The sequence below is a fragment of the Phycodurus eques genome, chromosome 1 (assembly GCF_024500275.1).
Source record: "Phycodurus eques isolate BA_2022a chromosome 1, UOR_Pequ_1.1, whole genome shotgun sequence".
Lineage (NCBI taxonomy): Eukaryota > Metazoa > Chordata > Actinopteri > Syngnathiformes > Syngnathidae > Phycodurus > Phycodurus eques.
In genome coordinates, this window is record NC_084525.1 from 29,734,657 (window position 1) to 29,749,946 (window position 15,290).

Genomic DNA, 15,290 nt, shown 5'->3' on the forward strand with positions numbered 1-15,290 from the left:
TCATGGTGTTTTGTTGTTTTTAATGAAATAACTGTTGGGGCAGAATTCACTAAGTTTGGGTGCATACAGACAACTGATTTAGTAACACTTCACAACTGAAACTTTATTTTAGTTAGCTAGCATAGATACGTCAACAGAATTAATCTGATTATTTTTTTCCCTGATGGCGTAGCCTCTTGTTGCAAGGCTGATTTTGTGCCCCCAAATTATAATAAAATAAAAAAGAAACAGTATGTCAGTCACACTCACTTTCTTCTTTCAATGGAACCCATCAGAGAAAGGAGACAGAGTTGACATGAAACCCATCAGAGACACCATATCAGCCTTATGATCATGAGTTTATTTATACACATTTATTAAAAATGTAATTACTTGTTTGTAAGAAATTGTAACAAGCTTTGTTTTGAACCACAGAGCCATCCACTGGATATGGTGCATCACTAACTTGCTTGCACCTAATGCAACTCTTTTTTTTTTTATTTACTGCATATGTTTTCACCTTTTTTTTTATATATATACTTGTAAGCACCTTTAGATTCTCAAATGAAAAGTGCATTGCAATTGTATCATTACAACTGTACACATGTGACTCGAAGGCATTTTTTGATGGACAAAGTAAAAAAAAAAAACAAAAAAAAAACATATTTCCTTTGTAAAGTTCCAGAATAAACATTCATGCATATTGGGACACCTGCAGAAAGTGAAAAGTGAACTGCCCCCTCCCCCATCCCTTGTTGCTAGAACAGCTTGAACTCTTCTTTTAGCAAGATGTTGGTGTGCGTGAAAGTTGGTCCAATTGTGACGTGAGATGGTACTAATGTTGGAACTGAGAGTTTCCTTTAACTGTTCTAATTGAGGGGTCCCCAACCAACGTACCACGAAACAAACAACCGAACCGAGAGACTGACCAAAAAATATTTTATGAATACAAAATGTGTTTGGAGTGCTTCTTTAAAAAGAATAACAAGCCAAATAACGAGAAATAAGAGCCTTTGACTTTCACGAAAATGAAAGCTTTATTTAAAAAACAATATCAGCACTCCTACTTATTGTAAGGGTTTATTCCTATAGTTGACTTGCATTAACAAACAAACTGTGATGTAGCGACAAGCTCACAATGAAGCCATTTCAATTTAATTTTTTATTTTTTTTTGGGGGGGGGGGCATAGTTTCCCCACTTCAATTATTAAGATCATCAAACAAATGTAAATATCAGACAAAGATAATATAAGTAAACAAAGTAAGTAACAATTTTAAAGGGTAATTTTATTAATGAATGGGCAAAAAATTATTCAAAGCTACCTGGCCCTGTGTGAAAAAGTAATGGCCCCCTTGTTAAATCATGTATTAACTGTGGCTAATCCCATTGTTTGGAAAGCAATGAGAAATAAAGTACTGTAATTGGCATCTACCATTTCATAAATAGTTATAAAGTCCTTGCTAAAGGTTTAGGCCTTCATTGAACCATGGTGAGAGCCATTATTCACAAAATGAGAAAACATGGAAGAGTGGTAAAAGTTCCTAGGAGTGCCCAGCCTACAAAAATTACCCCAAGAGCACAGCGATGACTCATCCAGGAGGTCACAAAGGAACCCAGGACAACATCTAAAGAACTGCAGGCTTCCCTTGCCTCAGTTAAGGTCAGTACTCATGACTCAACAATAAGGAAGAGACTGGACAAAAATGGCATCCATGGCAGAGTTCCAAGGCTACTGACGACCAAAAGGAACATCAAGACAATTTTTTCTTTTGTAAAAAAACAAAAACAACAAAAAACTTCTGAATGATTCCCAAGTTTTTTGGGGGAATATTCTGTGGACTCTTTACGAAAATTGAACTTTTTGGAAGGTGTGTTTTTCGTTACATTGGTGTAAATATGACATAGCATTTCAGAAAAAAATCATCACACCAACAGTTAAGCATGGTTGTGGTAGTGTGATGGTCTGGGGCTGCTTTGACTCTTTGCTCTTGACTTGCTGTGATTGATGGAACCATGAATTTTGTTCTCCATCCATCCATCCATTTTCTGAGCCGCTTCTCACTAGGGTCGCGGGCTGAATTTTGTTCTCTACCAGAAAATCCAGAAGGACAATGGTCAGCCTTCAGTTTGTGACCTCAAATTGAAGCACACTTGAGTTCTGCAGCAGGACGACAATCCAAAACAGAATAGCAAGTCAACCTCTGAGTGGCTTAAAAAACAAAATGATCACGTGGTTCTTTGGAGCTTTTGGTAGCTTTTAATATCTTCACTAAATCTTCAGGGGAGTCAGAACTATTTCATGCGTCCTCCTATGCAGTCTTTTAACGCAACTGTGCACATGATTGCAACTTGCAGGAACTAATGAGAATATGAAATCAATCTTGTACGTGAAATACATTTTTTTAAATGATTAATTAAAAGTCAAAGTCTGGAGTGGAGTGAAATGCTGTGGCATGACCTTAATGGCCTTCCATTAATGCTTGAAACCCCTCTAGTGTTGCTGAATTAAAACAATTCTGCAAGGAAGAGTGGGCCAGAGATGTGAAAGACTCAGTTAAAGAAAATGTTTGATTTCAGTTGTTTCTGCTGAGGGTGGCCCAACCAGTTAATAGGTTTAGGGAGCAATACATTTTTCACACAGGGCCAAGGTAGCGTTGAATATTTTTTTCCCTTAATAAATAAAATCGCAATTGAAATAAACAGCATTTTAAGTTCACTTGGGATATCGTTTTTTCTGATTTTTGCATTAGTTTGATGATTTTTAACAAAGTGGAGAAACTATATGCAGAAAAATAAGAATTTGAGAATACTTTTTCACAGCACTGTATGTATTACAATCCAAGTTGTAATGTACATTTAATCATTTGGTTTTTATTTGTTTCTATGGCGATCTGTCAAAATTGGTATTAAGGTAAAATCAGTCTATGGCACAAAAAAGGTTAGTGACCGCTGTTTCTCATTCAGGGTTCATTAACATGGGGCCCACGGGCACCAGGTAATCCCCAAAGACCACATAAGTGGCCCATGGGCCTGTTCGAAAGATAGCTCCTCGTAAATGGGATATTGTGATTTTCTAAGAAAATTCTCGAAGTAATTATTTGAAAATGTAAACCCTTGCAGAGATTCATAGAAATAAAGGGTTGCACATTGAAGGTTTCCTGCCTTATAAAATGTGCCAGTTGTGTTAAAACAATGTTAAAATCATTGTTGATAATTATGGTGAGAAATCATTAGACTGATCAATCTTCACATAGATGAATATAATTAATTATTACTATCATTTAATTTAAGTTAAGTTGAGAAAAAATATTTCAGAAATGCGTATCAAGCTGGTAGCCCTTCGCATTAATCAGTACCCAAGCAGTAGCTCTCAGTTTCACAAAGGTTGATGACCCCTGAACTAGTTCATGACAAAATTGCTTGATAGGGCTCATCTAAACATGCCTTTATGGACCTTGCTTTACTGTTATCACAAAGTTGGAAGCCAACAATTCTAGCATTAAGTTTCAGGGTCAACTAAGAGCTCTGGTCCAATGTCCAGTATTGCAAAGCTCGTACCATTTTAGCGCACTGTGATGGTGTAAACACTTTGACGCCTACGGACTCTAAACCAAGTCCTTTTCAGGGACTTACATGTGCAGTGGCTGGTGGTGACGTAATAGAGCAGAGGGTCCAGGCATGTGTTGAGGATGACGAGGGCCATGGTGACCCTCCTGGCGTTGTAGATGGCGTTGGCCAGGGGGCATCTCTGGATGACCTCCAAGCGGCGAAGCAGGTGCAGCAGGTATACCACGTGGTTGGGCAGGAAGCAAATCAGCGTGATGGCCATGATGGTGTAGATGACCCTCAAGGTTCGCTGGGCCATCATTGTGTGCATCCTGGAAATGCGTCTGGCGGCCAGAGGGTAGCACACCAAGATGATGGCGGATGGCAGCAGCGAGCAGAAGATGAGGCTCAGAATGCTGTAGGGCAACAGACGGGAGCTCCACTCCTGGGCAGCGAAGTTCTCAAAGCAGCTGTGGTTCCCTGATTTGCTACCATTTGTCTCCAGAGGCCCCATGAGGATGAAGACTACGACAGCTACTCCTGCGACAGCCCAGAGAGCGGTGCTGGTGAGCAGAGAGTACCGGGGTCTTCGCAGCTTCAGGTAAGCATGAGGATGCACCGTGGCCATGTAGCGGTCTACGCAGATGCACGTCATGAAGCAAATGCTCATGTAGATGTTGGCGTAGAAGAGGACCCCCGTGATCCGACAGGCGACGTCGCCAAACACCCAATTGTTCCTGTTGAGGTGGTAGTGGATCCGGAAGGGAAGTGTGCACAGGATGACGACATCTGCCAGAGCCAGATTGCTGATATACACGCTGAAGGCGGTGCGGGGGTTGACCCTAAAGGTGAACACGTAGATCGCAGCCAGGTTTCCCGGGAGACCAAACACCAGAGCGAAGATGTAGACGGCTGGGAACAAGTAGACCTGGTACTCTGCTGAAGGAACTTGACACCCTACTGCTGTCTGGTTACTCATTGCTCAATGGATGATGACCTGCTAAAAGAGCAGATGCTCAGAGAAACACAATAGCAAACATGCTTGTTGGCTTTGTGAAACAGAATTAGATTAAGATATGAATTGTTCCATTACCACATTCGTATTTCATAACACTTGTATCAAAAATCATCTTTCCCCATTTTAATAAATGCAAATGATCTTAATCCGTTCCAGCCTCCCCCTCCAAAAAACAAAATGCTTGCAATGTGTTTTTTAAAATTAGTAAATAGCACTGACGCTATAATATTGTACTTTATAAAAACATATAGTAATGACATAATTAAATAGAATGTAAGAAATGAAAGATTTTTTTTTCCCCTGTATTTTTTATGCTTCATTTCAATGGACATTGTGCTGCTCCTCCTGGTGTGCACCTTGGGCACCTGAATACAGGTTGGGAAAAAATGCTTGGTTCTTTGCAAATATGGGAAAAATTTGGTGGTATTGTGGTTAGCACATCTGCCTCACAGTGAGCATTGGAGTTTTAATCTCAGTTCCGACCTTCCTATGTGGAGTTTGCCAGTTCTCTCTTTGCCGTGTGAATGTTTTTGTTTGTTTGCTTGCTTATGCCCGTAGGTGGCCTGCGATTGACTGGCGGTCAGTCCAAGGTGTACCATTGCCTCGTGCCTAATGTCAGGTGGGATAGGCGCCAGCTGGCCTGTGAACCTAATGAAAACAAGCACTGTAGAAAATGGATAGGTGGGTGGATTACAGTATCCTTATTTTTAGAGCGTCAGATGGACAACATGTTCATATTTTGTATTGTTATGGATGTCAGTACAGAAATATCCATTCATCTAAATGAATGTTGAGAATTCACAATGTTTTACAGTGATACTGGTGAGTAAAAATCACATTATAATTTCTTTTTGAAATGTGCTGAATAATCTTTTAACATTTGCTGTATTATGCATGCTGTATAATTTGAATTCAGAATTTAATACACCAAATCAAACGCATTTTGTGGGTAAATATTACCTTTGGTCGTTTGAGAAGCTTCGTCTTAATTCTTCACTCGCTTACAATTGAACGTGTTTTGATGCTGTTCAACTGTGTCAGTGCACTTTCCTGTGTCTTTAAGTTCCTGTTTCATTGGGCTGTAGGCGTACAAGAAAGACCAAGCACAGGAAATGTGGGCTACACGAGCTAAATAGGGGATTATGAGCCACTTACTGTTGTGGCTCGTCAGTCTGCATTTCTTTTTATTCTATTTTACTTCTGAAATATAACATCCATGCGGTAAAGGTTCCCCATTTCATGACCAAATGGTGAGAAAAAAGCAAAATGAGCCTAAAATGATAGATGTTTGTGAGGGGAAAATCGCACATCCGTCAACTCCCACATTCTATTCTGACCTTTTTATTGAGTCCATAACTTTGTACAGTGGAACCTTTTAGTTCAAATGCAATATGCTTCAGGAAGCTGGTCAACCTTGGATTAGTTCAAAACAGGAAACTAATTGCCCGCACTGGGATCAATAAATGTGTCTGAATCTGAATCAGTTGCCCGCACACCGAAGGATAAGCGTTATAGAAAAAGGACAGCTTGATGGATGGAAAATGTTTTGATACTTTTTCATCACAAATGAAGCCCAGCCAAACGTGTGGTTCTGAAAATAGTTTTATTTAAAATCGTGTTTGTGTACTGGGGATTTGTAAAACAATCTTGGCCCTTCACTGAAGTTGTTTCCAGAAAGAAATGACACATGCCCACTGAAGATGTATGGCGCACAGTGAACAGAGGCCTACAGTATCTGAAGGACTTAATCCAGCAGCAGAATAAAAATAATTCAGCATTTTGTGGCCTCCATCTGAATCCTTTATTCAACACCTTTCATGAACTCCAGGAACTCTGTTGGAGAGAACACATGAAATCAAACACTTCAACAACTCTGACACAAGTTTTGTGTTAGAATAGCAACGCAATTACAGTAACTATCGCTTCTTTTTGCTGCAATGCAGTAATGGAAGGCATTACCAATATTTCGATTGTCCTTTCTCCGGACATTTTTTCCGATCTTTAAAAAGCAACCCACTAGCATTTTAAAACCACCTGAGCCTCCATTGTCCATTTTGGCATGTATTGCCCTCGCAAGTATGTCATCAATTGATTTATTTTATTATACAGGTTGTTTGTTTTTTTTGGGAGGGGGGGGGGGGGGGTGTTAGTTTCTCAATGGCAAATGTTGAATAGAAATTCAACTTTTTAGTTTAAGTAAATATTATGGACATTTATATGGGGAGGATAAATACATTTTATTTTAATCAGTGGCTATAAAAAATATTTTGATGATCTAAGCTTTTAATTTGACATTCTGGCTTTTGGCATAGGCATAAAAACCGTGCATTTTATAGGGATGAGTACACTTTGCAAACACTTTGCAGATGTATTTTTTTTTTAAATAATAATAATAATAATAATAGGAAGAAGAAGAAGAATGTACCATCATAATCAATTTTGCCATCATTGTTTTTATCTCCATCCTTCATCAGCTCCTCGATGTCATCTTCAGTGATGGATTCTCCAGTAGACTCGAGCATGGACTTAAGCTCCTCCAGATCTATGTAACCATCTCCGTTCCTCAACGCAAGATAAAAAGAGTTTTTCATCCAAGTTTTCACGTAACTAAGAACATGTAGGATTGGGTGACAGTTGCATACTTGTCAAACATGCGGAAAAGTTCGGCCAGCTCCTCTTCTGATTTTCCTTTGCTCTCCTCCTTCATGCAGCGGACCATCATAACCAAGAACTCATCAAAGTCAACTGTGCCGCTGCCTGTGAATAGATAAAAAGATAAAGAATCTTATCATGGGTGAGCTGCTATAAAAGCCACCTGTTATCCAATTCATTTTTTAGCAGCTACTTTTTGTAATGCTGTATCAGTCCATCTGTTACAAAAAAACTGGGCACACTTGGTATCTTTGGAAAATGTACAGGACACTCTCTGTACAGTAATGTTTAGACAACTAAACAAATTGTGTATCACGTCCATGATGCCCTGTTTGCTCTTTTTAGGGCTGCCATACCATCTTCATCCACCTCATCGATCATCTCCTGCAGTTCTTCAGGCGTCGGATTTTGCCCCAGCATCCTCATCACCTTTCCCCAGTTCCTTAGTGCTGATGCAGCCGTCCTCTGCATCTTGGATGAAGATGTCAAAGGCAGCCTTAAACTCTGTGGGACACACAGACAATATAGTTTCAATTTATGCAGTAACACTAAAAAGCTGTTAGATTCAATTTATTGTGTTGAGAGCAGATTATGATTCATATAAAATTTGCTAGAGTTTACATGGCGGTTTATGGGGAGAGCGAAGCCCAGACTTTTAGCCACACGTGTGGCCGGGTGGCTCCTGAGACGTTCCGAGACCAGCCGAGAGACAGACTCTCCAGCGTGTCCTGGGTCTTCCCCGGGGCCTCCTCCCGCTGGGATGTGCTCGGACCACCTCATCGGGAAGGCTTCCAGGAAGCATCCTAACGAATGGCTCCACTCAATGTGGAGGAGCAGCAGCTCGACTCTGAGCCCCTCCCAGATGGATGATCGAGGTTCTCACCCTATCTTTAAGGGAGAGGCCGGACAGCTTGCGGAGGAAACTCATTTTGACCCCTTTATCCGCGATCTTGTTCTTTCGGTAACTGCCCACAGCTGTTAACTATAGGTGAGGGCAGAAATGTAGATAAACTGATAAATTGATAGCTTTGCCTTTCGGCTCAGCTCCTTCTTCACCACGACAGACCGATACAGAGTCCTCATCACTGTAGGCGCTGCACCGATCCACCTGTTGATTTCCCTCTTCATTCTTCCCTCACTTGTGAACCATGATGGGAAGTAACAAAATACAAATGTTTTATTATACTTAAGTAGAATTTCTGGTATCTCTATACTTTACTTTTTCTCTCAACATTAGAAACCAAAAATCGGTACTTTATACTACTTTTGTCAAAATATGATTGTTCCTTTCTCAAACTCTGTGGATGATGACATGCCAAAAAAAAAAAAAAAAAGCAAATACAGAGGTAACATCAACCGAGAAGGTGATTGATTGATTGATTTGAAATCTTGGGCTCTTATAAGGTGGGAAAAAAAACAAGGACAACAGCGACATGAAGCAACATGAACCAGGGAGCATTAACGACGACTGCAACAGATTCGGTGAAGCAAGACATTCCCCATCCATGGCCTTATTTAAGAGAATTGTTTGGAATGTGTTGTGTCTTGTGCAACCCTAAAAATAATAATACTAATAATTCACCATCTCATCTGAAGAAAAAAAAAATAGATGTATTTTTTCAGTGGTTATCATTAGCTAATTTTGCATTTTCTTCTTACTGAGTTCAAAAAAAGTTCAAAATGAAAGCAAAGATATCAGAACAGGTTTTGATAGCATAAACATCGAGCCAATGATATCTAGTTCTTGCTTTATACATATAAAACATATTCATTTTACGTTTTATGTAACTTGATTTTTTTTTTTCTTCTCAGTACGACATTATGTTCTGTAAGTTGATCAAAGAGGGAAACTATCGTGTGTGCAGAGAAAAAAAACATGTTTTGCCAAGTTATCACAACAGATATTGTATAACATCCATCCATCCATTTTCTGAGGCGGGGTACACCCTGAACTGGTCGCCAGCCAATCGCAGGGCACATACAAACAAACAACATTCGCACTCACATTCACACCTACGGGCAATTTAGAGTGCCCAATTAATGCATGTTTTTGGGATGTGGGAGGAAACCGGAGTGCCCGGAGAAAACCCACGCAGGCACGGGGAGAACATGCAAACTCCACACAGGCGGGACCGGGAATTGAACCCCGCTCCTCAGAACTGTGAGGCGGACGCTCTAACCAGTCGCCCACCGTGCCGCCTTGCCTAACATTAACAGGGAAAATTCATTTTTACTTTGTACGTTTGTATGAGAGTACATTTCAGAGTTTGTGCTTTTTTACTTCTACTTAAGTACAGGACTTGAGTCTTTTTGCACAAATATATGTACTTTTACTTATACAAAGTTTGAGTACCATTGCCACTTCTGCGCGAGAACAAAACCCCAAGATACTCTAATAGACTACAGTCCATTTAGAGTTTCCCAGGGAGCCTGGGAAAAAAAACGTGCAAGTGTGGGGAGGACCTGCAAATTCCACACAGGAGGGCCTGAGCTGGGGTTTGAACCCAAATCATCTCAACTGCAAGGCAAGATGTGCCAACCACTTGGACCACAATACTCCACCACTTCCTCCCCAAATATACAGAAACAATCAGGCTGCATACTACCTCTACATGCACCCTCAAAGATATTTTCAGTTTTCACATTTCAGCCTCTATGTGCTGCCATGTCAATGTAATCTGCCCAGTGCCTTCAGAATCAGTAGTGCTGCTCAGTGTAACTGGATCGATATTAGCTATACTGTTTGCTTTTTTTTTTTTAACCAATAAGATTTCAAATGCTCTCTGCTCACAGGCCCAGAGCGCTGGTCCTCGATGACGTCAGCGATTTTCCATCCTATGGTTGGTTGGTGAGAGCAAAACTTGTTACAGCCAATTTAGACCATAGAAAGACACATCTGTAGCAGTCTGCACACATTAGTAATAATCAGCATCTCTGGTTAGTATGATGTATTTAATGGAATGTTTTATTTCTTTGTGATGTTGTTAGATAAATATTGATTCAGAACTGCTCCAGGAGATGAATGTGGCACAGTTGCATGCTGTTCTATTGCGTGTTTGTCTAGTGTTGATCCTTTTTACAATTGTGACATGACAGACGTGGTATTAAGAGGTGCAATAAGTCAGGTAAAAGCCAGGTAGCAAATGTATGGCCCGCCAGTGGCACACACTGTGCATATACTGTACTCCACGATTTGTTTGGGAATTACACAGGTCATTTTTCATGTGATTTTGGTTGAGATGTTACAGTATGTCTTTACTATCTGTTTTTGCCTCCAAGACTGTTGGTGGAAGTAGCATAATAAGATTAAGCATTTGTTTGCTTACCATTTTTCTGCTCCTCTGTCAAGTTCTCAACCTAGATAGAAAAACAGGACAGGACAAGCATTAAATGTACTGCTCCTCTATACACGGCTAAGCTTTATGAGTGATATGTCATGTAGCTGTCTTCAACTTCTATTCTGGTTGTTGGAAAGTGTGTACGAGATCGATTGTCATAGAGTTATGTACATGTGTGTATGTGTGTGTGTTCTCAGGGTGGGAGCACCATCAGCTGTTCCTTTTATTTCCAGCTGTTTTTTCTTTTTCTATTGTTACACTGGGGCTTTAACCCCAGTTTCCTTTTAAATAACTGTTCGCAATATGAACGAACATTGCAATGTTTCTAATGTCGTGTCCCCCAAAGGAAAAGAACAGAAAAAGGAAAAGGAACCGGAAACAGCAATTCATTTCATATACTGTATAATCTTTATTCCGTACGCTGTACTTGATGTTCTAATGATAGTTTTGTCAAAAATAAAGGCAGTATGAAGCGTCACAAAAGTATGATCTCGAAGAAATCATCTCAGTATTTATCATTATTTTCAACTGCAGAACTGCACTCAGTTCTAATCCAGAATCACATGAACAACTTTGTCCTTTATACTTTAGTCTCTCTTACGTGTGCATTCTCATTACGGTCTATCCTATGACGATTTCCTGGCATGACATTGAAAGGGCCTAACGGTCACAATGGCTCCTCAGCTGTATGCACACAATGACATGTCTACCATATCATATTTCCAGATAGATTATGTTCGAGTTGAATAGATGCACGATTTTGATTCAGGTATGCATTTATACGTGAAATATTATCAGATAGCATAAATACACTCGGCCTTATTTGCACTTACCGCTGCTTTATAGACGTCATCCATCCCTGCTGTTCCTTCGTTTCCTCTGACAAACGTGGCACTGGTTCAGCCTTGGGAGTGCTGTGGGACTTTGGCATTAAAAAAAGCTTGTGACCCATCCCACAAAATTGAAGAGTGATGGGGGAGGGGCTGATTGACAGAAACAGAGAGTAAAAGAGTCCTATAAATAGGAAACAAAAGAAGCCACCTAGCAAAAGTAGAACATTGAAACGCTGGGTGGATTTAAGTGATGTTCAGCTGGGTCATTGTCATGTTTACAAGCTATGCCTGCAATGCCCCAGAGAGAAAATAATATTGTATCTAGGTATCTTTCAAAGGAGGGTAGGCTAAGATTCCAACTTCATGACTGTTGTACTATTTTAAAAAAGTAATTGCAATAGAAATGTGAAGCCACTGTCAAAAGATGAGTCAACTAGAGAGAACTAGGCTGAAACAGCTTCATGTGTACAGTTTGAAATCAAACAACAATATGAATTCTGATCATATCTGATGCAGACACATATTGAGAATAATTGATTTTTGAGTTCATTATTTTATGTGAAATTATTACCAACAGTCATCAGCAAAGTACAAGTAATCTCTAACACTTTGAAAACTTCCACAGACAACATCTTGAAGAAAGTATTCCGAGAAAAGTTGTAGCTGCTAGCAAATGGACACATATGGATAAAATTGTTGTTGCCCTCTTGTTAAGGAAAAAAAGAAAAACCCATAATGGTCAGGGAAATAATACAGTATGTGCACCTGTCGCCGTGTATTTTGGCCCACTCCTCATCACCAAACTGCTTCAGCTGTCTCAGGTTTGAAGAGTCCCTTCTCCAGACTGCATGTTTCAGCTCCTTCCACATATGTTAAATAGGAATTACATCAGAGTTCTTAAGAATAGTCCAATGTTTTTGCTCTTAGCCATTCTTGGGTATTTTTAGCTGTGTGTTTTAGCTGTGTCGTTATCCTCTTGGAGGACCGATGACCTTTGACTGAGACCAAGCATTCTGACCTTAGGCGGCGCATTTCTCTCCAGAAAGACTTAATAATCTTGAGATTTCATTGTAACCTGCACAGATTCAAAACACCCTGTGCCAGATGCAGAGGCGGAATCCAGTGCAAATACAACCCCAATTCCAATGAAGTTGGGACGTTGTGTAAATAAATTCAGAATACAATGATTTGCAAATCATGTTCAACCTATATTTAATTTAATACACTACAAAGACAAGATATTTAATGTTCAAACTGATAAACTTTATTGTTTTTGGCAAATAATCATTAACTTTGAATTTTATGGCTGCAACACGTTGCAAAAAAGCTGGGACAGGGTCATGTTTACTACTGTGTTACGACACATTTGCTTTTAACTACATTCAACAAATGTTTGGGAACTGAGGACACTAATTGTTGAAGCTTTGTAGGTGGAATTCTTTCCCATTCTTGCTTGATGTACAGCTTCAGCTGTTCAACAGTCCGAGGTCTCCGTTGCTGTATTTTACGCTTCATAATGCGCCACACATTTTCAATGGGAGACCGGTCTGGACTGCAGGCAGGCCAGTCCAGTACCCGCACTCTTTTACTACGAAGCCACGCTGTTGTAACACATGCAGAATGTGGTTTGGCATTGTCTTGCTGAAATAAGCAGGGGCGTCCATGAAAAAGATGTTGCTTGGATGGCAGCATATGTTTTGCCAAAACCTTTATGTATCTTTCAGCAGTAATGTTGCCTTCACAGATGTGTAAGTTACCCATGCCATTGGCACTAACACAGCCCCATACCATCACAGATGCTGGCTTTTGAACTTTGCGTCCATAACAGTCCGGATGGTTCTTTTCCTCTTTGGCCCGGAGGACACGACGTCCACAATTTCCAAAAACAATTTGAAATGTGGACTCGTCAGACCACCGAACACTTTTCCACTTTGGTTCAGTCCATCTTAGATGAGCTCGGGCCCAGAGAATCCGGCGACGTTTCTGGGTGTTGTCGATAATTGGCTTTTGCTTTACATAGTAGAGTTTCAAGTTGCACTTACGGATGTAGCGCCGAACTGTATTTACTGACATTGGTTTACTGAAGTGTTCCTGAGCCCATGTGGTGATATCCTTTACACATTGATGTTTGTTTTCGATGCAGTGTCACACACTTGTTCACAAAGAGGTGAACCTCGGCCCATCTTTGCTTGTTAATTACTGAGCAATTCAGGGAAGCTCCTTTTATACCCAATCACGGCGCCCACCGAATCCCAATTAGCCTGTTCATCTGTGGGATGTTCCAAACAGGTGTTTGATGAGCATTCCTCAACTTTCACAGTCTTTTCTGCCACCTGTCGCAGATTTTTTGGAATGTGTTGCAGCCATAAAATTCTAAGTTAATGATTATTTGCTAAATAATTTTAATTAATGATTATTTGCTATCAGTTTGAACATTAGCTTGTCTTTGTAGTGTATTAAATAAAATATAGGTTGAACATGATTTGCAAATCCTGATGGTGTAGTGGTACACTTGCCTGACTTTGGTGTGGGCAGCGTGGGTTCAGTTCCCACTCAGTGATGGTGTGAATGTGAGTGCAAATGGTTGTCCATGTCTATATGTGCCCTGCGACTGACTGGCGACTAGTTCAGGGTGTAGTCCGCCTTTTCCCCGAAGTCAGCTGGGATAGGCTCCAGCGCTTCCTGATCCTAACCAGGATAAGTGGTGTTGAGGATGGATGATTTGCAAGTCATTGTATTCTGTTTTGATTTATTTAACACAACGTCCCAACTTCATTGGAATTGGGGTTGTAGTACAAATCATTTTGACCCACTCCTTGTGAGTAAACTGCTTCAACTGTCTCCGAAGGGTGCCTTCTCCAGATTGCATCATTCAACGTTTACTGCATGTTTACAGTCGGTACAGTATTCTTTTCTTTGTACACATTGCATAGGCTAAATTGGTGGTACCCTTCCGTTAGAGAAAGCAAAATCAATTACCCACTAGGTAATTGAAATACTGTAACTACAGTAAGGATGATGAAAGTGCTGAGGTGAGAATTTGCTGAAATGCACATTGACAAGCCACAAAACCGCTAGGAGATTGTCCATTGGACAGATGAAACTAGGGCTGCTTTGCGACATGTGACACAGGGTGTCTTGACTCTCTGCAAGGTGCAATGAAATCCTGAAGCGGTAAGAAATAGTCGTTGGTGTTTGGTAAAAGACATTTTAGCAACATAAAGCAGATGATAAAAATCCTCACACCCTTGTTAAAATGATTCTATTTATATATATATGAGGTAATTTTTTTTTCGTAGTGAGGAAACTGATAGCTGACTTTTTTTTTTGTCTGACCGCAACCACATTCATGCTTGAATATAAACACACCACACATATTTACTGTACATATACAAAGAACATTCAGATATACAGCGGGTGAAATAAGACATGAAAATTTCACCAGATTTTGGGAGCAACCCAAGTAATCCATACATACAAAGAAAGTAGAACAAATGAGCTCAGAAATTAAGTTGTGTGTAACAGTGTGAAATGACAGTGGAAAAGTATCGAGGTGCAAAAAGGCATGGAAAGCCAAGACAACACTTAAAAGTCATACATCTGTGCGTGTCAGAGAGTACGGAAAGAAGCTGGTTACCCAAAATAGCATTTAGCCTCACTAGCTTTTTCTATTCCGATCCCCGCTATTCTTAAAAGATTCACACAAATGGGACCACTGGACTGGCGGTGAGAAACAAAATCTACATCAAGCGTAATATTAAATGTAATGGTGAGTTGCATTTTTAATCATTTGTTTTTATTTGTTTCTATGCCAGTCTATCAAAATATATACGTGAAACTGGTTCGGTAGTGCAAATATAGGTTGGGCCCCACTGTACTATGCTGAAGAAGTATAAATGACGCCATCGATTAATCAACTTTGA

The 15,290-nt window shown here is 40.1% G+C and overlaps 2 protein-coding genes across 4 annotated transcripts; both read right to left on the reverse strand.

Moving 5' to 3' along the window:
• Positions 1-2,047: 2,047 nt before the first annotated feature.
• LOC133408060 (P2Y purinoceptor 1) lies at positions 2,048-5,594 on the reverse strand. Of its 3 annotated transcripts, XM_061686560.1 has the most exons (3): positions 5,505-5,594; positions 3,614-4,523; positions 2,048-2,138 (listed from the first exon to the last, which is right to left on the reverse strand). In XM_061686560.1, coding segments are annotated over exons 2-3 (894 nt in total). In that variant the 5' UTR covers positions 4,506-4,523; positions 5,505-5,594; the 3' UTR covers positions 2,048-2,136. The 3 variants fall into 3 exon arrangements, with proteins under 3 accessions (XP_061542544.1, XP_061542531.1, XP_061542538.1); XM_061686547.1 differs by having other exon boundaries at positions 2,048-4,523; XM_061686554.1 differs by having other exon boundaries at positions 2,048-4,526; positions 5,505-5,567.
• Positions 5,595-6,137: 543 nt separating this feature from the next.
• On the reverse strand, positions 6,138-11,449 carry LOC133414378 (troponin C, slow skeletal and cardiac muscles-like). The gene is given in 7 exon segments (XM_061699716.1): positions 6,138-6,377; positions 6,970-7,106; positions 7,187-7,301; positions 7,553-7,631; positions 7,633-7,700; positions 10,523-10,553; positions 11,368-11,449. Coding segments are annotated over 7 exon segments (486 nt in total). The 5' UTR covers positions 11,392-11,449; the 3' UTR covers positions 6,138-6,345.
• Between the last annotated feature and the right edge of the window lie 3,841 nt (positions 11,450-15,290).